Source organism: Mercenaria mercenaria, chromosome 13 (genome assembly GCF_021730395.1).
Source record: "Mercenaria mercenaria strain notata chromosome 13, MADL_Memer_1, whole genome shotgun sequence".
Taxonomy (NCBI): domain Eukaryota; kingdom Metazoa; phylum Mollusca; class Bivalvia; order Venerida; family Veneridae; genus Mercenaria; species Mercenaria mercenaria.
In genome coordinates, this window is record NC_069373.1 from 79528041 (window position 1) to 79551435 (window position 23395).

A 23395-nucleotide genomic window follows, 5' to 3' on the forward strand; every position below is an offset into this window, starting at 1 on the left:
CCGAACCGCAAGTTTAAATGGGCCAGTGTATTGTCCCATTAGGTACCATGTTTCTCACAGAATACCCAGAGTTTCCTTCTGGCCTGATTCCAGTAGTGATGAATATATAATAAAACCCTTGAATTCTCAAATAAATATAATGGTTAAGTAGCTTCTACATACCACTTCATGTAACTCAGATAGGTCAAGTTGCATGAACAATTCTTTAATTTCATTAACGGTTTTCTGCTGCCTGGCATACAATGTATGCCAGGAATTTTATGTTGCCGTAAGACATTGTATATAATTCCACTGTAAAAGAATACAGATATTTTATATGATATTATGCTTTATGTAAATCATAAAAACTTTGTCTTTACATATCCGTATCTCTGAAATAATTGTTACCTAGCAACGTAAGAATTTTGAAGAAATATTAATTTGATATATCTTAAAAAGCTCAAAAAAGTTTTGATAATAGAATGCCTGATTTATTCTCAGCTTTCACAATGCTGCCAATATTCATGTCATTTGCAAATGTTGTTACCAAAAACAGATACTGTGACGTCATATATAAGGGACCTGCCACGACAGAAAAATCTCTACAAGTTCCTTCTTGCTTAACCTCTACGTGCTGCATCATATTTAGATTTAGTTTTTTTTTTTCTTCAGATTTTAGATCTTCTGTTATAGAATTTAAGTAGTTGCATCTCACGTATTGAATGACCCTCGTATACCAATTCCCAGTAGATGAAATTATATATTGCATATCGCTGTTCGATAGTATGTTCTATTGACTGGTCTAATAGTTCAGCACTAAGTTTATCTGGGCCTAAGTCAAAATTTGAAGAAAAGAATTATAAGAATTTATTTTTGGCGTCATAGTATATATCTTAGAAATAGTCAGCTACAAAATATAACAAGTTACTTTTGTTTCTGATGTCCTCAATGGCTTGCTTCCCACTGAAATATTGGGCATTCAAAAGTGTAAAATCTAACACATTTTAATTCTATTCTAGGATAATTGTCATTGGTATAGGTGCATTTGTAAACAAAACTGAATTGAATATCATGGCATCGGATCCAACCAAAGATAACGTATTTGAGGCCAAGAATTTTGACGCCGCCCTTGACAACACTGTAGACAAAATATTCGCCACGACTTGTTCAGGTACCAAATTTATGCGGTTTATATATATTCCGAATCAAAACAGCGAGGATAGCCATGGCACATTTTGTAAAACAAGATTTATAGTAAATCATCACAGCATACATGGCGTCAAAACATGAAGTTTTTGTAAAACATCATAACATACATAGCGTCAAAACAGGAAATAGTTGGCTTTGTTATAATATCAACTTGATAAAAACTTTTTTTTTAATGAAAAATTGAGAACTGATGCTTTATTCAGTTATATTTTTGTCAGCTGTAAAGTTTTTTTCCCAGTTTACATATAAAAACATACGTTTTGGCGTCATTTATGGTAAAAACATTCTTTAAATTAAATTTCTGAACAGCTGTTTGTGTAAATTTTAGCATATACCTGATGTTATTGTCAGAGTAAAGATGTATCCAAATGCTGCAAAATCACTGTTGATGCCCTCGCCCTAACATTAGAAAAAATACTGTCAGCTTCGGTTCCGCTTCGGTGCACAGTAGTCTTTTCATGATAGCAATATTTTTCTGTCACACTCAAAGTAATATTACATTTATATGAGCCGCGCCTTGAGAAAACCAACATAGTGGCTTTGCGACCAGCATCCGCGCAGTCTGGTCAGGATCCATGCTGTCCGCTTTCAAAGACAATCTGTTAGCGAACAGTATGGATCCTGACAAGACTGCGCGGATGTGCAGGCTGGTCTGGATCCATGCTGGTCGCAAAGCCATTATGTTGGATTTTTCATGGTGCGGCTTATATCATCATTTCTATCAACGTGTTTGTCCACCTTTTGTAATTACTTGTCGTGGGCTTTAATACTTTTTAATACATGATTGCAAGAAAGTTATTTTCATGAATCTGTCATTATTTGTTTTGTGAATTTCAGACAAACCTAAAACACCAGTTGATAGTAAGTTTGACTTTCTCTTTTCTTAACCCTTACCCTGCTAAATTTCTATAATGAACTTGTCCTTCCAAATTGGAAAGTACCATTAACTGTTGAAAGGGGTGCTTACCAAAAAGATACTGACTGAATAGCGAACAGTGCAGATCATGATCTGACTGCACGGACGTGCATGTTGATCATGATCTACATTGGTCGCAAAGGCATGATCATATGTTAATTATGGCATGTACACATATGGAACAGTACATGAATATACTGATGCTATACCTGTAAACTCTGTGCTGCCACAATTTCTGACACACCTTACATGGCGATTTGTAATTGACTAGACAGCCTCGCATATATAAGTATCTGGAAAAGAATTGCAATCATTCCATCTTGCCTTGGTACATATACCTCTTTTTATCCGACAAGCTGACTCATAATTATTCATAAATACATATTCTGACTTGTCCAATGCTTTAATAAATGTTCATTTGGGTTACATGTCCATTGCTCTAATATAATTATTTATCCGGGTTACATTTTGACTTGTCCATTGCCCTAATTAATATTCATTTGTGTTACATTCTGCCTTTTACATTAGTCACATTTCAATGTATTTCAGGTGCCAATGGCACAACTTGAAATGTGTGAGAATATTGCTGGTTCTACTCGTATTATTATCTTTGCATGGGGTCATACTCCACTAAATAAAGCTGAAAGATCATAATATGACATGAACTGTGTTATTGTCACTCCGAACAACAATGCAAACAGAAAAACACGTTATGACAATTCATTCTATTTACAGAATTCCTTTGTGGCAAAACACTTTACGATCCAACAACACAAATGTGCTGCGGATCAACCGTTTACCCTCTGGTTGGGGGAGCGGCCACTAAATGTTGCGGTGACGAAGTGTACGATGATAAAACCTATATCTGCTGCAAAGATCAACTCCAGCCGAGGTTTGCTGGCAAGTTCACTGAATGCTGCTGTTACGAGTCTTACGACACTAGAGACTCCATTTGTTGTGACAGCGTGGTATGTACCTCTGCTCGCACTTAATGCTTTTTTCAGAAGAAAAACATCTAAATGGCATTATATTTTGTCTTGAAAAAAGTTCAGCATACAACTGCTCTCACAAGAACCTGTTTCATAAAATTTGGAAACTAATAAATGTTTAAATATAAATGTGCACAATGTATATACTGAAATGTTTAAAAAATATAAATGTACTGTAGATGTAACCAATAAAAGTATTGCTTTTCAAAAACGAATTTTTGTAACAACATTTAAGATTACCTTCTGTAAACATGGCCTATTCGATTTAAAGTTAATACAATGTACAATTGTATACACATCGAAAAAAAAACTTCCATAAAACTACATACCTTTATTGTAGCCTGGAGCCACATAACAAAAGCGTTGAATATGCTTTTGCATATCTTAAGACATTTCTTTGGGGCTCGTGGTATTACATGTATAAATATATATATTTTCTACAAAGGTTCAGCCGCTAATTCCTGAACAGGACACTGGTTGTTGCGGAAACGTTAGTTACAACCAAAAGGAACGGTTTTGTTGTGACGGTGAGTGTGTACAGTAAAGTAATGTCTATTGTGTACGCTTTGTTTATCTTGTACTAGTTTGTTATATATGTGATATTCACATCTATATTTTTTACATGTACATTTTGTATATTTTCTAGAATTTTGGGTGGTCTCAAACTTCAAAGAGTTAAGGAAGGCCAAAGTGATTGACATTTGTCATTAGAACCTTGTTACCAAATCTCTCCATTCAGTTTATAATTAGTTCTTCAAAGTTTCTTATTTTCCATGTTGATTGACATGTATCATTAACACCTTACTGTAAAATCTTTTGATTCAATATGTTTGTTTCTTTGATATGTCATTGAATGCTGCCTTTGTAATTGCTTAAACAATTATATTTCTGTACCTCTGTATTTCTGTATCAGTTTGCTAGAATCTTTAGACCTGACAACATCTTAAATTTTATTCTGGATATATTATTTTAATAAACATAAAAAACCATAAACTGACTTTTCGCTATTCCCCAACAACAAAACAACGTATCTATTACAAGTTTATTAGGGACACGTTAGTGATGGTGATGATGATGATGATGATGACGACAACGACGATGACGACGATGATGATGCTGCTGAAAATCGATAGTAATTATAGATAATTAATGTATACTACATTGAAACAGTATTAAAAACAACAAATAAGGTCAATGTAATACTTATTCAGTTGATGTAAAATGTTTATCGCAAGTATATTTATTATCCAGGTACTCTGTTCCCTCCAAACTATCATCCTAACTGTTATGACTGCAAAGACGGATACGCTGTTCCTAACTTTGACGAGGAGAAGAAGGTATGTTGTGGTGGTAAATTATTTCCTGCTGTCAATGGAAACTTGACATGTTGCTGCGGACAGAAACCTTTTAACTCTGGAAAACAAATTTGCTGTGGAAACAGAATACAAGACAGGAATGGCGGCGAGGTTGCCACTTGTTGCGGGTCCGACAATTTCAATCCAGCAAAAGATTTGTGTTGTAACGGAAATGTTCAACCTCTTAAAGCTGGGAAAGCAACGAACTGTTGTGGTAAAAGGAGTTATGACCCAAAATCCGAGCTCTGCTGTGATGACAGCTCTGTAGTCGTGAAGGACAAACCTACTGACACATGTTGTTGTGGTAACACAAGTTATACTACGTCACAAATGATTTGTTGCGATGGTAAGAGGCAGACATTGTACAAGAGAGGTACTCAGTGCTGTGGAACATCAAGCTTTGACTCTTCCAACTTCATTTGCTGCGATGGATCAGTGCAGAAAATTGTAGGAAAATTGGAAACTCGCTGTTGTGGTAAGAAAAGTTATGATGCTAAGAAACAAATGTGTTGCGAAAACAATGTCGTCAACAAAAGAAACGGCGCAGATGACACATGTTGTGGTAATACAACCTTTGATTCAAAGACAGAAGTATGTTATCTTGGCGTTCCAGGAAAATTGTATGGCTCAGGAACACGATTTTGTGGCACACAATCTTATGACGTCATGACCGCCATTTGTTGTGGAGGAAAAGTGTACAGTTCTGTGGGAAATAAAGCTTTTGACAGCTGCTGTGCAAACGTACCATTCAACTCAGCTTCACAAATTTGTTGCGACAATAAAATCAGAAAACTAAGCGAACCCGGCGATGACTGCTGTTGTGGAGAAAAGGGAACTTACAACGCTTTAATGCAGATCTGTTGTGACGGCAAAGCTCAAAAACGAGTCGCTGGAGCGAATACACAGTGCTGCGCTCAGACAAGCTTTGATCCAGAAAAAATGGTTTGTTGCAATGGGAAACTGTCTGTAAAAGCTAATGATGGCGACAACTGGTGTTGTGGTAAAACTACAATGGATACAAATAAAATGATATGTTGCTCTGGTAAACCACAGGATCTTTTTAAAGGAGAAACAGCATGTTGTCGAGATAAAAGCTACGATACGACAAAACAGGTTTGCTGTGACGATGGCAAAATCCAAGAGAAGAAGAATCCGAAAGATGATTTCTGCTGTGGAAAAACTTCCTTCGATCTGGAAACAGAAATTTGCTGTGAAGGAGTACCACAAACTGTACCAGACCCTGAATTCGGCCGATGTTGTGGCAATCAAGGGTATGATTCTAGAAAGGAAATGTGTTGCAACGGAAAGCCTACTCCAAAAGTTAATAAAGACGATAATTGTTGCTGCGGAAAAACAACAATGAACACAGAAAAACAAATATGTTGTGAAGGCGTCCCACAAGACTTAGTTGGGGGTGAATTTACGATGTGTTGTGGCCCTGTAAGTTTTGATTCTAGAAAGTTCTTGTGTGTGAATGGCGAGCTGAGAAAGAAGAGAAACAAAGATGATAACTGGATCTGCGGTGATACCACAATGAACACAGCAACTGAAGTTTGTTGTATGGGACAGCCTAGAATTAAGAAAGGAGCAGATACAAAATGTTGCAAAGATCAGAGTTATGACGGTTCTCAGCATGTTTGCTGTGACGGAGACACACTTGTTAAGAAACAAAACAAAGACGATAACTGCTGTTGCGGTAAAACCACATTTAATACAAATACCCAGGTATGTTGCTTAGGTAAACCTCAAAAGCTGTACGGAAAAGATACAACAAAATGTTGCGGCGATGAAAGTTATGATGCTGATGATCAAGTTTGCTGTCCAGATAACACGGTCTTTAAAAAGAACAACAAGGGAGATGACACGTGTTGCGGAAAAACAACAATTAACTCCAAGTCACAAATTTGCTGCCAAGGTGTTCCAAATAAGAGCTATGGTGATATGAGTGCCTGTTGTGGAAACAAGAGCTACGACACAACAACACACATGTGTTGCGAAGGCAGAATAACTAAAAAAGCAAACAAAAATGATGATAGTTGTTGTGGTGATACAACTATGGACTCGAAAACTCAAATTTGCTGCGAGGGAGGTCCAATGAAATCTTATGGACCGCTTACACGGTGCTGCGGAAAACATAGTTATGATCCAACAAAAGAGCTTTGTTGCGTTGGAGACAAAATAATCAAGAAGAGCGACAAGAATGATAACTGTTGTTGTAATGATAAACCAATGAACACAGAGACTGAAATTTGCTGCGAAAATACTGTACAGCCAGCCCCTGCTGGAGCACAGAAAACTAAATGTTGCGGAAAGTTGAGTTATAATCCTGAATCTGAAATGTGCTGCAATGGTAAAGTTACAAAGAAAGGTAGCAACGATGACGATTGTTGTTGTGGTAAAACAACTTTCAATACCGAAAAAGAGGTTTGTTGTCAAGGAACCACTCCACAAAAGTTGTATGACGGACCAACACTATGCTGCGGTGAGGTCAGTTATGATACAACAAAATTCCTATGTCGAGATGGTGGGCTTATTAAAAAACGATCGTCTGAAGATGACAGATACTGTGGAGACACAACTCTGAATTCAAAAAAAGAAATATGTTGCGACGGAAACCCGAGTAAATTATACAAAAACACCGATTGTTGCGGAAGTAAAAGTTACGATACAGATGCAGAAGTTTGTTGTGATAACCAAGAAATAAGAAAGAAAACAGACAATGGAGACGATTTCTGTTGCGGAAAAATGACCGGAAACTCTAAGAAAGACATGTGCTGTGACGGCATGGCTCAGCCAATCAAAAATGGAGACCTTTCACAGTGCTGCGGAAAAGTTTCATATGACTCGGAATCTCAAATTTGTTGCGAAGGATCTGTAAGAAAGAAGGCACGTAAAGGTGATAATTGTTGTTGTGGCAATACCACTATTAATACAGCAGAACAAGTCTGTTGCAATGGTGTGCCCCAACCTTTAGAAAAGGGCATTGAGACCAAATGTTGTGGACCAAAGAGTTTTAATCCCGACGAATTCGTTTGTTGCGATGGCACAACGCTAACAAAGAAGCGTAACAAGAACGATAACTGGTGCTGTGGAAGTAGCACTATAGACATGACGAAGGAAATTTGTTGTGATGGAAATCCAGATGACAAGAAAGGTGGAGATGCGGCAGGATGTTGTGGAAATGCAAGTTACGACCAAACAAAGAGTGTATGCTGTGATAATAAAATAGTGAAGAAGAAGAATGGCAAGGACGATGGTTGCTGTGGAAAAACAACGATAAATGTCAATGATGAAATATGCTGCGAAGGGAAGCCACAAGAACGACTTGGGGGAAATAAATTCACAGCATGTTGTGGTGACGAGAGTTACGATACAAGAAAGTCTGTTTGCTGTGACCATAAAGTTAGAAGTAAGGCTAATGGGGACGACAACTCCTGTTGTGGAAAGACAACATTCAACGCAGTAAAACAGCTCTGTTGTGATGGCAAACCAGGTAATAAAAATGGGAAAATGCCAAAATGTTGCGGTGACAGTACATATGATGCTGCGGCAGAAATGTGTTGTGACGGTGCTATTCGTGAAAAGAGAGGTAAAAGCGATGATTGTTGTTGTGGAAATACAACAATGAGCTCTACGACAGAGGTTTGTTGCTTAGATAATCCTCAACCTGCACCTGGCGGAGCGTTCTACAGATGTTGCGGAAAAACAAGCTATAATCCAGAAACTCACGTCTGTTGTAATACAGATAAACCACAGAAGAAACGGAACAATAAGGATAACTGGTGTTGTGGAGAAACGACGTTTGATTCATTTAGCGAGGTATGTTGCCAAGGTACAACACCACAACCAATGCGCGGTGAAAATACTAAATGTTGTGGTCTGACGAGCTACAATCCCGAGGAAACACTGTGTTGTGATGGAAAAATGGTCAAAAAGCGAGATCCTAAAGATGACTGTTGCTGTGGGGACACGACAATAAACACACAGAAAGAAATTTGTTGCGCTGGAAAACCACAAACTGGAGGAGCAAATTCTGACTGCTGTGGAAAAGAAAGCTTTGATGTAAGGAAGGAAATATGCTGTGGAGGTAGTGTTAGAGGAAAGAAGAATGACGCTGACGACTGTTGTTGTGGTGATACAACAATTCAAGCTAAAACGGAATTGTGTTGCAACGATGTCCCACAAAGGCTTAAGAATGGTGGATTGACAAAATGCTGCGGAAATGTAAGCTACGATTCAGAGACTGAAATATGTTACGAAAACGAAGTTAGAAAGAAGAGGAATAAGAAAGATAACTGGGTCTGTGGTGACACTACAGTAGATACTACCACAGAATTATGTTGCAATGGAAATCCTCAGAATGCTGTAGCCGGTGAAAATACTCGATGCTGCGGACAGAATGGATACGATCCAAGTAAATTTGTATGTTGTGATGGGAATAATCTGGTGAAAAAGAGGAACAAAGATGACAACTGTTGTTGTGGAAATACAACGTATAATACGGAAATGGAATTTTGTTGTCTTGGAAACCCGGGTAAAAACTATGGCCCAAACACTCTTTGTTGCGGTGATGAGAGTTATGACGGTAGTAAATTTATTTGTTGTGAAGGGAAACTAGTACAAAAAAGGAATCCGTCAGACGATTGCTGTTGTGGAAAAACTACAATGGATGCTTCCACGGAAACCTGTTGTGATGGAAACCCCCAACCTCTCTCTGGAGGTCAACAATATACCACATGTTGCGGTGATCAGAGCGTAAACACGATTAAGGAAATGTGTTGCAACGGTATTGTCATTAAAAAAGCAAAACAGAATGATGACTGTTGCTGTGGAAATACAACCGTTGATGCCATTAATAGCATCTGTTGCAATGGAATAAATCCACAGCCACGATATGGTAAAAACACGAAATGCTGTGGTGATATCAGTTTTGATCCAGCTAAAATGGTTTGCACAGACAAAGAAGTACTTGTGGAAAAGCGAAATCCCGATGACAACTGGAGTTGTGGAAAAACAACAATGGACACTAGAACTGAAGTGTGTTGTATAGATACACCCGTACCAAAAAAAGGAAAGACAACAAGATGTTGCAAGAAAGCCAGTTACGATGCGTCCTCAGAGGTGTGCTGCGACAATGGAGTAAGAACAAAAACTAGCAAGGATGATACATGTTGCTGTGGAACGGATAAGACTTTTAATCCAGAGGAAGAAGTATGTTGTGAAGGAACAACACCACAGCCAAGAAAAGGTGGGGAAAACACTAAATGCTGTGGCGTAACAAGTTATAATCCTGCTGAATATATCTGCTATGAAGGAAAATTAATAGCCAAAAAGAATGCCGGAGACGATGCTGTTTGTGGAAACACTTCAATGGACACATCTTCTGAAATTTGCTGCTATGGTATTCCTAGAAAAAGGACTGGCGGTGTTTTGTCTGAGTGTTGTGAGGACAAGAGTTTCAATATGGCGACGGAAATATGCTGTGATGGTAAGATCCGTAAAAAGAGGGATGAGGAGGATGATTGTTGTTGCGGAGATACAACAATGAATGCGAATACTGATATATGTTGTGACGGAGTTCCACAGCCAATAACGAAAAAAGGAAACTGGAATTGTTGCGGGACTAAAGCATACAATAACGATGAAGAAGTGTGTTGCGATATGACAATCAATAAGAAGAAAGACAAAAACGATGATTGGTGTTGTGGCAATACGACTATGAACACCAAAGAAGACGTATGTTGCAACGGTGTACCAAATAAAGCGTATGGTAAAAGAACAAGATGTTGCCTTGACGTCAGCTACGATAGGGATGTTTTCATGTGTTGCGATGGAGACGATCTAGTCAACAAAAGAGACAAGAACGACAATTGCTGTTGTGGAAAAACAACACTTAATACAGAAACTGAAATATGTTGTGAGGGTGTACCTCAGCCTAGTTACGGAGACAGCACGAGGTGCTGTCACAAGCAAAGTTATGATTCCGATAAATTCCTATGCTGTCCATATGGTAAAATGGCAATTATACCAAAACAATCAAAGATGGATGACTTTTGTTGTGGTAATTCAACACTTAATGCTAGGAAACAAATTTGCTGCGATGAAACTCCGCAAAATCTCGTAGGTGGTGAGGAAATGACATCATGTTGCAGAAAGGAAAGCTATAACATGGAAAAGGAACTTTGTTGTGACGGACTCGTGAGACAAAAGGCTAAGAAAGAAGATGACGTATGCTGTGGGGAAACATCTCTGAATGCGCAAACACAAGTTTGCTGCCTTGGTGTACCACAAAAATCTTATGGCGAACTTACTGACTGCTGTTTAGACGTCAGTTTTGATCCAAACAAACAAGTTTGCTGCGATAATAAAGTTATTGATAAGTCGGATGATACTGACAACTGGTGTTGTGGAAAGACATCAATGAATACAAACAATGAAATATGTTGTGATGGTAAATTTGTCCAGCCAGCAAAAGGCGGAAGAAATGCAAGATGTTGTGGTAAAGATAGTTATAATTCTGAAACAGAAATGTGTTGCGATAATACAATCATACCAAAAGCAGGAAAAGGAGACAACTGCTGTTGCGGAAACACGACTTTTAACACCGAAACAGAAGTTTGTTGTGGGGGAGTTATGCCACAGCCGAAAAAGGGACCAAATACACAGTGTTGCGATCTGGTGAGCTATAATCCAGATGAACAATTGTGTTTTGATGGAAAATTGTATGACAAAAAGGATAAAAACGACGACGGTAGGTGTGGCTCTACAACTCTCAACACAAAGAAAGAAATTTGCTGTCAGGGCAAGCCAAGACCTGGAGCACTGGATTCTTCAGACTGTTGTGAAGACAAATCGTACTCGCTGATGAATGAAGTTTGCTGTGAAGGTAGGATTAGAGCAAAGAAAGATTCACAAGACGATACGTGCTGTGGAAATACCACAGTAAATGCAAAGAAGGAAATATGCTGTGACGGTGTTCCTCAACCAGCAAATAATGATATGTGGAAATGTTGTGGTAGCAACAGTTATGATGAAGGAAACTTTCTCTGTTGCGACTTAAAGATAACAAAGAAAAGAAGCACAAGCGATAATTGTTGCTGTGGTAAGACAACATTTGATAACAGAAAAGAAGTATGCTGTATAGACGAACCCCAACAATCGTATGGAGATGATACTCGATGTTGTGTCCGTACAAGTTACGATCCAGAGAAATCAATTTGTTGTGATAATGTTGTTTTTAAGAAGTCGGATAAAGAAGACAACGGATGTTGTGGTAACAAGTCAATAAATACGAACAACGAAATTTGCTGTGAGGGTGTGTATGTAGAGCCAGCCAAGGGAGGTAATAATGCAAGATGTTGTGGTAAAAATAGTTATGATTCTGAAAATGAACTTTGTTGTGAAATGAAAATTACAGAAAAGAAAAATAAAAAAGACAACTGGTGTTGTGGCAAAACAACATTTAACACGGAAAACGAAATGTGTTGCGACGGTGTAATGCCTCAGACAAGATACGGACCGAATTCTCAGTGCTGCGGGCAAGTTAGCTTTGATCCAGATAAGCACTTATGTTGTGACGGTAAACTAGTTGAAAAAGTCAATGAAAATGACGATTGCTGTTGTGGAAAGACGACAATAAATTCCCAGAAGCAAATTTGCTGTGATGAAACACCCCAGCCAGGTACAATGGAAAGTCATGGCTGTTGCATGAACATGAGTTACAGTTTTGAAAATGAGGTGTGTTGTGATGCTAGTATTAGGAAAAAACGTGATAACAGCGACGACTTCTGTTGTGGTGAGACTACCCTTGACACATCTAAAGAAATATGTTGTGGTGGAAAACCGCAACCTGCGCTTGGTGGGCGTTTCGCTAAATGCTGTGGTAAAAAAAGCTATAATTCGAAAACTCACATTTGCGCACAAAATGATGGAAGGATTGTCGAAAAAGCGAATGAAGGAGATAACTGGATTTGTGGAGAAACAACATACAATACAAAGACCATGGTGTGTTGTATTGATACCCCGCAAGAGTCATTCGGACAAGGGACAAGATGTTGCGTTAGAAACAGTTATGATCCAGTTAAATCTAAATGTTGTAATGGTACCGATATAATAACAAAGACTACCAGAAAAGACGACTTGTGTTGCGGCAAAGCAACCTTAAACTCCGATAATCAAATTTGCTGCGAAGGAGAAGTTAGAGATAAGGTAGGTGGTGAGAGAACGAGATGTTGTCATATGGAACCGTACGACCCTAACGTATTTTTCTGCGATTTTAAGAATTTAATGAAGAAAAGAAACAAAGACGACAACTGTGTATGCGGTGAAACAACGTTTAATACAGCAACAGAAATTTGCTGTGAAGGTGTTCCGAGAAAGTTAGTCGGAGGGGCTCTTACCGCTTGCTGCGGAAACAAAAGTTATTCAATTGAAGAAGAAGTATGTTATAATGGTGAGGTAAGAAAAAAGAATAAGGCAGGAGATGATGCGTTCTGTGGAAAATTTACAATGGACACGAATACACAAGTATGTTGCGATAGCAAACCACAAGACGCTGTGGCTGGTGCTGCAACACGATGTTGTGAAGATGCTAGTTTCGATCCATCAACCCATATATGTTGTGAGGATGGTGTTCGAAAATTAAAAAATAAAGACGACAATTGCTGTTGTGGTGATACGACTTTTAATACAAATACGATGATATGTTGTGATGGTTCTGTACCACAAGAAGCAAAGGGTGGTGACAGAGCAAGATGTTGCGGCAAAAAGAGTTTCGATTCTCTCAGTTTTATGTGTTGTGATATGGTTATAACAAAGAAAACAGATAACAAGGATAACATTTGCTGTGGAAATACAACCATGAACTCCAAATCACAAGTTTGTTGTGCGGGAATGTATCCTAGACAACGAAAAGGAGGTGATGATACGTTATGTTGTGGTGACGAAAGTTTTGATTCAAAGACACACCTGTGTTGTGAAGGCAAGCTGGTGAAGAAAGATGATCCAAACGATGATTGTTGTTGTGGTGATCAAACAATGAATGCTGAGAAAGATATTTGCTGCAAGGATAGTGTACAAAAACTGGTGGGTGGCGAATTTACGTCATGCTGTGGTGCAGCAAGTTTTGACACCAGGTCACAGGTATGTTGTGATGGAAATATAAGAAAGAAAAAGGCCGAAAATGATGATGGCTGCTGTGGAAAGACAACAATTGATGCAAAATCTGAACTTTGTTGTGAAGGCAAACCACAACCTATGGTAGGAGGAGTAGAGTATTCTGATTGTTGCGGTGACAAGAGTTATGACACACGAAAAACAATGTGCTGTGACAAGAAAATGAGACCAAAGAGAAACGAAGGTGATAACTGTTGTTGTGGTGATACAACCATTAACACAAGAAAAGAAGTATGTTGTAATGGAAAACCAGCAGAAGCAGTGGCAGGGAAAGAAACACAATGCTGCGGCGCAGAAGGCTTTAACCCATCAAAAGAGATCTGTTGTGACGGTGATAGTCTCAGAAAGAAATCTAACCCTAGTGACAACTGCTGTTGTGGTAAATCAACCTTTAACACTAAATCTGAAATTTGTTGCGATGGCGTACCACAAGAACGCAAGGGAGGAAAGAATTCCAAGTGTTGTGGAACGATGAGTTACAATCCTGATTCAGAATTCTGCGACGTTGATCGTCTTTTAACCAAGAGAAATAAAAATGACGATTGCGCTTGTGGTAACACCACAATGAATACAAAGACAGAAGTTTGCTGTCAAGGGAAACCCCAGCCAAAATATGGAGATTCGACAGATTGCTGCGAAGATAAGAGCTACAATAGAGACACTCAGGTATGCTGTGAGAAGAAAGTCAGAGAGAAGAGGAACAAAAAGGACGATTCCTGTTGTGGAAAGACTACATTTGACACCGATACGGAGGTCTGTTGTAATGGAATGCCACAAGACAAAAGAGGATCGTTTACAAGGTGTTGCGGAAAGATGAGCTATGATCCAAGAAAAGAAATGTGTTGTGACGGTAAATTACGACTAAAGGCTAATGCTGATGATGATTGTTGTTGTGGAAATACAACGATGAACACACGGTCTCAGGTTTGCTGTAATGGTGAACCACAGAGATCATTTGGACCTGAAACAAGATGTTGTGGCAAAACTAGTTACAACTCAAAAACACAGATTTGCTGCGACATGGTAATAGTGAAGAAATCTAATAATGACGATAACTGCTGCTGTGGCAAAGATGAAACATTCAATACAAAAACACAAGTATGTTGTCAAGGGCAGTACCCTCAGCCTGCAGTAGCAGGTGATAATACGGAATGTTGCGGTAAAAAGAGTTTCGATCCACGGGAACAGCTTTGTAATGAAGGAAAACTTATGGATAAGAAAGATCCGGCGGATGATGGAGTATGTGGAAAAACAACAATCAACCTTGCTAAACAGATCTGTTGCGACGGAAACCCAAGACAGTCATTTGGCGAGAAGTCTTCTTGTTGTGGCGATCAGAGCTTTGATACTGACACGCAAGTATGTTGCGATGAGAAGGTTAGAGACAAGAAATCTAAAAAAGACGATTGTTGTTGTGGTAAGACAACAATGGATGCTCAATCTGAAATATGCTGCGACGGTTCTCCACAGCGGCTCGTCGGTGATGATTTCACCGATTGTTGTGGTAACATGAGTTATGATACCAGAAAGTTTGCTTGCTGTGAAGGCGCTCTGGTTGAAAAACGCAAAAGCAGCAATAACAGGTGTTGCGGTGAAACAACAATGGATTCTGAAACAGAAGTTTGCTGTGAAGGGGTCCCGCAAGATGCCGTTGCAGGTGCAGAGACAATGTGTTGTGATGACAAAAGCTATGATCCGAGTAAAATGTTCTGTATGGAAGATGGATCGCTAAGAAAGAAACGAAACCCAGGTGACAACTGGTATTGTGGTAAAACAACAATGAACACGAATACTGAAATATGCTGTTTAGGGATACCCCAAGAAAAGAAAGGTGGGGAAAACGCAAAATGCTGCGGAAATGATAGTTACAATTCAAAAACACAAGTTTGCTGCGATGATAAGATTAGAGATAAGACAAATCCAGACGATGACGGATGTTGTGGCAAAACAACAATATCTTCCACAAAAGAAATTTGTTGTTTGGAAACTACACAACCTGGAGGACAGTTCATGACCTGTTGCAGAGATAAGAGTTTCGACACAAGAAAGTCTCTATGCTGTGACGGTAAACCAAGGGATAAAAAAGATAATTCAGATAATTGTTGTTGTGGCAACACAACGTATAATACTAACAAAGAAATTTGCTGTATGGGAGTGCCTCAGCCACTTCAAGGAAAGAACAAAGAGTTAACAAAATGTTGCCTATCTGAAAGCTATGATTCAGCTACAGAAATATGCTGTAGTGGTAAAATAGTAAAGAAAAAGAAGTCTAGTGATAACTGGTGTTGCGACATGAAGCCATACGATACAAGCTCTGAAGTATGTTGTGCAGGCGAATCCGTTGATAAATCATACGGGACAAACACTCAATGTTGCGGAAGGAATTCATTTGATGTTTCATTACAGGTATGCTGCGCCGGCAAAATTCGAGATAAGGCAAACAAAAACGATGATTGGTGCTGTGGTAAGACAACATTCAATTCAGGCTCACAAATTTGTTGTGATGGCATGACACCTCAACCATCTTATGGTAAAAATACGGAATGCTGCAGCGGAAAGAGTTTTGATCCGTCGAAACATGTTTGTTGTCAGGGTAAACTTGTAGAAAAGACGAACAAAAATGATGACTGCTGTTGTGGCAACAATACAATTGATTCTAAAACACAAATCTGTTGCGAAAATACACCGCAGCCGGTTGTTGGCGATTTCGAATACACATCTTGTTGCGATAAAGTCAGTTTTGATACGCGAAAGTCACACTGCTGTGATGGAAAAGTCACCAAAAAGAGAGACAAAGATGATGATTGCTGTTGCGGAACCTCTACTTATAATGCCAGAACGCAGATTTGTTGTGAAGGAAATGCACAAGACCTTGTTGGAAAAGAATTTACAAAATGCTGTGGAGGAAAGAGTTACGATTCTAGCAAATTCTTATGCCAGGATGGTGAAATAAGGAAAATGGCTAATGCTGGAGACAATATGTTTTGTGGAAAGACTACTATCAACACAAATAAACAACTTTGTTGTAATGGCAACCCTGCTGATTTATATAACGGACCAACGTTGTGTTGCGGTAAACAGAGTTATGCTACTAATAATCAGGTGTGTTGTAGCGATACGCAAATATATAACAAAACAAGCAAGGACGATAACTGGTGCTGTGGTAAAGACAAAACATTCAATACACAAAATGAGTTATGCTGCAATGGTGTACCTCAGCCAGCAGTTGGTGGTAGCTTTTCTGATTGTTGCGGTGAAGTAAGTTATGATACAAGAAAACAGCTTTGTTCGGATAACAAATTGTACGACAAAAGAAATAGAGACGACGACTGCCGATGTGGCAAGACGACTTACAATACAGCGACAGAAATGTGTTGTGACGGTGTTCCCAGTAAACCAAAGGGTGACATCAAATACGGTTCTTGTTGTGGAAAAAAGAGCTACAATACTCAGCTTGAGGTTTGCTGTGGCGATGAAGTCCGAACGAAGGACAGTGACAATGATGACAGTTGCTGTGGAAAAGGAACTTTCGATACAAGGAAAGAAATATGCTGTGACAACGTTCCACAACCAAGAACAGGGGGCGACATGACCATGTGCTGCTTGAAGAAAAGCTTTAACCCAGAAAAGGAAATATGCTGCAAAAGCGATGTTAGGAAGAAACAAAGCAATGATGATAACTGTTGTTGTGGAGATTCCACTTTCAACACTAAGACAGAAATTTGCTGCAACGACAAACCGCAACCCAGGAAGGGAGATAATACGAAGTGCTGTGACACGGTCAGCTACGACGCTGATAAATTCATTTGTTCCGAGGATAATAAATTAGTACCTAAAGCTAATCCTGGAGATGACTGGATATGTGGTAAAACAACATTTAATACGAAGAAGCAAGTTTGTTGCCAGGGTAATCCTCAACCGTTGTATAAGGGCAATACAAAATGTTGCGGCTCAGTTAGTTATGATGAGGACGAGAGTGTTTGCTGTGAAAATACAGTTGTGAAAAAATCCAAAAAGACGGACAATGCTTGTTGTGGAAAGAAACCTTTGAATCCCGAATTACAGATATGTTGCCAAGGTGAAGTAAGGGACAGAACTGGTGGAGCAGGCTCCATGTGTTGTGGGGACAAGTCGTTCAACCCTAACAGTGAAGTGTGCTGCGATGATCTCAGAATTATAGGAAAGGCCAATAAAGATGACAACTGCTGCTGCGGAAATATGACCTTCAACACAGCAAAGGATGTTTGTTGTGGTGGAATCGCAAGTAAAGCCGAGACGAAGGATCTTAAAGACACCAAATGTTGTGGAACTAAAGCTTACAGCGTTGAGAAGAATATTTGTTGCGAAGGAAAACTGCGGGATGCTGTCGGAGGAGTGAAAAATACCCGATGCTGTAAAGATCAAGCTTATGACATCACACAAATGGTGTGCTGTGGCGGAAAACTACGAAAGAAGGATAAGCCGGGAGACATGTGGTGTTGTGGAAACGGCACATACAATCCTGCCACAGAAATTTGTTGTCCGTTTAGCCCCATGGATGTTGCACAGCCTTTGAAGGGCAAGAATACACGTTGTTGTGCCGGCCATAGCTACGACGGTACAATGGACATTTGCTGCGATGGCGTTGTTCAACATGCTTGGTTAGGAACTAAAACTCGATGCTGTGGCAAACGAAGCTACAATCCAGAAAGAGGTCTATGCTGCAACAACACTGTTGTTGAGAAGACACTACCTTGGGATGATTGTTGTTGTTGTGGAAAGACGTTCTTCAGTGCTAAACAAATTTGTTGCAACTGTGAAGTTCAAGGTAATTATTGTTATGTTGTGCCAAGATGAATTGTTTCAGACCAAGGAATTAATTCTATTGATGGCTCCATTTAGATTCAAACTTTTATCGACGCAAAATCTCACCCCACTTAGATATTGCGCAAATAATAAAACTAAACGAAATGCATTCATAGCGACATTTTTATCAAGTCAACATAGGCAATGAATGTAAGAATTAGGAAGATCCATGCGAGTAAATTTGCAGATTATTTTTAGTTTATAAATTATATTTTGGCACTGCTAACATGTGTAAATGTTGAGTTCTGCTAAACCCATGGTCAAAGGGCGCGGACAAAAGCATGCGTGTCCACTCAAGTTCATAAACAGGCGCAATCAACCCGGACTTGCAACATCGGCTATCTGTGGTTTTCCACCTTTTATATCATAAGTTTTAAAAGAAGAATTTTTGGTATACCGGTTCCTTTGTTACATGAGTCTTGAAAGTATGCCATATTCATACATTTTGTTTCATTGAAGGCAAATGCGGTGGCGATGGATCTAAATGTTGTGGTAAGGAGAGTTATGATCCGGAACTCAACATGTGCTGTGGTGGTAATGTTAGACCGAAAACATATGGTGAAGAAAGCTACTGTTGCGGCGAATACATTTACACGCCGAAACTGGCTTTATGCTGCGGAAATTACGTAAAATGGAAACTAGGCAGAATACCATGGTAATCTAAATGGAAGTAAGACACTTATATGGTATATTAACAATCACTTAATTCCATAACTACTTCAGTTTAGTCTTCAATTCATATCCATATATGAGTATAAATATAAATAAGCGGTTAGTCAGTTTTCACGTTATAATGTTAAGATATTTTCACTACTTTCAGTTTTGGTAATATATATACTGAAGTATGCCAGGATTTTTCATATATTTGCAAAGTATCTGTCAACTCTGCCAGGCTTTGTAAATTATGCTTTTTTATGGAGTGAATTCAGTGCATGTTATACTCGATGTCACCTTCAGCCTCATTGTTTTTATGTTTCAGGTAATGTAGCAGCACTCTGGTCAAAGCATTAATCACTGTTACCTTTAATCTATAATATATTCAAAACAGTTAGTCATATATTCCATTGCTTTTGTCATGTATGCTAAATGTGTAAGGATCAAACATGTTTTAGTTTTATTTCACGAAATTCACGCGGGAATCTTGTCCCATGTGTGATAATACTGCATAGTCAACGCACAATTTGCTTTTCACAATGTAGTGCAGTGAAAGCAACAGGGTTTCATAGGGTATAGTCGTATTGACTTATTAACCATTTCTCTCTATAATCAATAAATCTGTGTATTTGAGATCGTTTATAGCTGTGTAATTGAATCTAAATCATTTATGAAAACATACACATATGTCATGTTAACACATTTTGCTATATACCGGTATTTTACAATAAAATTAGCTTCTTATCTTTCATTACATTGCGTTTTATAAGCATATGAACCGTCATATATTGTTCCAGTTAACGAAAGTTAACGAAAATATCGGTATATTTAGTTTTCCAAGGCGGTTACCATACAGATATCGATCGACATATGTTCAAACTGCAGACAGTGGACCCGTTATGACACTAGGCATATTTCGTTTCGTATGCGATATTCGGCATCCTTTCGTCGTTTCGGGAAAAAAGTTTCTGTTATGACCGATAGATGCCGAAGGATGCCGAAATAGCATAAACAGATACGTAACCGTACGGAAATTACCGATTGTCATCACGTGTCCACTATCTTCTGTCGATGTAACGATTAATACAATTGTTAAATCTTTTAACACATTGCTTATCAAGTATAACATGATTTTATTTGCTGAAATATCTAGTTTTCATCAATGTTATCATATGTTCTCTGCAGAATTAATTGCATGTTTACCCATTGATGTCGAAACGGTTTCATTTATATAACGCATTGTTAATTACATATATCTAACCTCAAACTGTTGTATATTATTTTCAAAAATCCATTTTTGTCATGATCATTTTCATTCTAATGATGTGTGTACATCAAAATTATTGTCAAATTTAATACCATTGTAAGTCATTATTTATTCGCACCACATTCATACATATATAAATAAAGAATAGGAAATCAAATTTTTAAAGATTCTGTTTGAGTTTCAAATCTTTAATTACACTCTGTTATATATAAAATGTTTAACCTGATTTTGAGGCATCTAACAAAGAAAAAAAAAACTGTTTACACGTATATTTATGTGGTTGTACACGTGAGGCACGCAGCATAACTTCTTGTTGTTACTTATACAGACTCTTTCAAATATTATTTTAACAAAGGCAACTTTTACAAAATACATGCACATCTTTCATCTGATTTCGAAACGTTTTTTTTTTTTCACTGGAGTGAATGTTGTTTTATCAAGATCAGTTTTTATTATCTACCTCGCAGGAGTAATAGTTTTAAGGTTTTAATGCATACGAGTACGTGCAGCTCGTTCTCAAACTAGTTTTTCCAGCCGTCTTATTAACTGTTTATAGCGTTACTAAGCGACGGAATTATATCTTAAGATGGCTAATTTCCCAAGATTCTACAAAAATTGTGCAAGTTAAATTGTAATAGAAAATCTTTTTTTTTTCCTAATGCATTTAACAATATATTGTATTGTAAAAATTACATCCGGGTTCATTTCACTTGTCTTATCATCTGCATACACTTTAAGTCACGTGATACAAAGGTCATGTTTATTCATACTATGTTATAATATGTATGAGATTTTTGGAAATTGAATTATAAATATTACGGTTATAAGTACAACATTCTATTGTAAGCACACACGTATTCAGTTCAACCAGGAAATAATACATTTTCGCCAATATATTATATATGTTGGGCAAACTGCGGGATATGGAATGGACTTTATTAAACTGTTTAGAATTTTTTATAAAAAAAAATATGAATGTAAAGAATCACCAGAAATAGTATATTAAATCCATGTGCTGCATAGAACTGTATTTGGTTGTTGAGGGATTTCTTTCTGTAAATATCGTGGGTAGCAACATTACATTTGGAGAAATAAAATGAAATAAATATGTATCTCGTTTTTGTTATTGAATCTAAGGCCTTGCCCACGACAATGATATAAATTTTGATTTTGCGGTTTGGTAGCAAATGTAAGATAAAATAAGTCAGTTGTGTGAAAATCTTATATGTGAACAGTGTTAGGCGGAACACGATTTTAGAGATCCGTTATAGTAAAGTCACCACTTCATGCACAATTATAACTTGCTGAAAACAACAACAACAGCAAAAAGAAATTAATTTCACATACAAAAGTTGAAATACGAATAGGTTCAAACGAGCTCGAATGTAGGCATTGGAATAGTACTCCAGGTACAGAAATGATAATTATATCAAGAGAAGCAACCCGTATCAGAGTTCGGCAATTTCCGTGTTGTTTCGTATTCTCATTTGTTATTTAATGGAAATGTATCTCGTGTAAGCAATGGTTTCAGTGACAATTGGAGAATAGCGACATTAACAAACGGAGAAAACCGTAAATGAACGGAAATTAATGGAAATTACATATTGTAAAAAGCGGATCCACTACCTTAAATACTATTTGCTGCAACAAATATAATCTAAATACCTTAGTATTCATACAACAGCTTTGTTCAAACGGAAAATATTATCCAACAGATAAAGTACTAGTATATGTTTAGAGTTACTTGGTCTTAGTGTTTGTTATGCATTTATTGGACCCCACGTTATTATGCAGTTGTATGAGCTCAGTGTTAATAACACATGTATGTTCTGGCCCCCTTAAGATAATAGCCAGTCTTTCTGAAAGAATTTCTCCTAAGCAGATGCAGGGCATTTCACTTTTCATTACCACTCCTAAACAGACTCACTCAAACCATATTTTGCTTAGAATGTATTGACCGTATATACATAGCATTTCCTGATTTAAATCGGCGAGCTAATAATGTTATTTTTTAACTGTACACTGAGTCATTGTTGGTACAACAACAACAGCATTCAACGGCACTCGCACTGTGTTGCATGATATGCCTCAAGTAATAAGTATTTTTGAATAAACAAAGATAAAGTATACAATAAAAAAACTTTCTGCATATGGCCAGAATGTTTTCAATGTTTAAAACGTATTAAGTATTCCTACAAATTGTCAACAACAAAAACTAGGTCAAAGATAAGTCCGATAAAATTTTATTGCTTTACTGATATAAAACAGCGAAGTCGACTTTGCTCTTTTTTCCGCATTCTAACACTACCCGATTAATCAAAGAAGGCTATAAATTGTATCTTATTCTAACACGACCCGATTCATTTTCTTATTAAACAAAGAAGACTGAAAATTGTGTGTTATTTTACTACAATTCATTTCTCTGACGTCACAATTATTACGCCATAGCGTCAAACGGTGTAGCGGTGCGCTGGGAAAAATCACAACAGAATCATGCAAATATTTAATGGATGTCGTCAAGAATGTTCTTTAAAATCTTAGTTATGTGTTGCAATATATCTCATTTAGTGATTTGCTCTTAAATAAAATAATTGTTTGTCTTTCAGATGCGTATGATTATATCACGAGGGCGCAGCCCGAGGGATATATTCATTCTCATCTGAACTCCAAACAATTATTTTATTCAGCGACAAATCACAAAATGAGATATATTATTTCTTAATGAAGTTAGGATAAAAATGTGGTGATTGTTCACGGTAATACACCAGCAACGACCCATAATTACACTTAAATCGTGATTTGAGCAAAAAAGACACAAGGACAAAAGTCCGAAAGAAAAAACTACATTTAACGAAAATAGCCGCTCATACAGATTTTCTGATATTTCTAATTAATGTTTGTATTGTTTCTCTTGCAAACCACAAAAATATGTAATCTTTAATATTTACAAGTTTATTAGGCAACCGGCATTATAACATGCCTTTGGCTATTTACAATATCTTACTAA

The 23395-nt window shown here is 37.7% G+C and overlaps 1 protein-coding gene across 1 annotated transcript in view; it reads left to right on the forward strand.

The window, feature by feature from the left end:
* LOC123529137 (uncharacterized) overlaps window positions 1-21500 on the forward strand; it is a 32811-nt gene extending 11311 nt beyond the window's left edge. The window contains exons 6-12 of the mRNA XM_045309355.2: window positions 999-1150; window positions 2026-2049; window positions 2840-3072; window positions 3539-3620; window positions 4345-18429; window positions 18927-19137; window positions 19447-21500. Of these exons, the coding sequence (XP_045165290.2) occupies window positions 999-1150; window positions 2026-2049; window positions 2840-3072; window positions 3539-3620; window positions 4345-18429; window positions 18927-19126 (14776 nt within the window). The 3' untranslated portion in view covers window positions 19127-19137; window positions 19447-21500. The remainder of the gene's footprint in view (window positions 1-998; window positions 1151-2025; window positions 2050-2839; window positions 3073-3538; window positions 3621-4344; window positions 18430-18926; window positions 19138-19446) is intronic.
* The last annotated feature ends 1895 nt before the right edge of the window (window positions 21501-23395 follow it).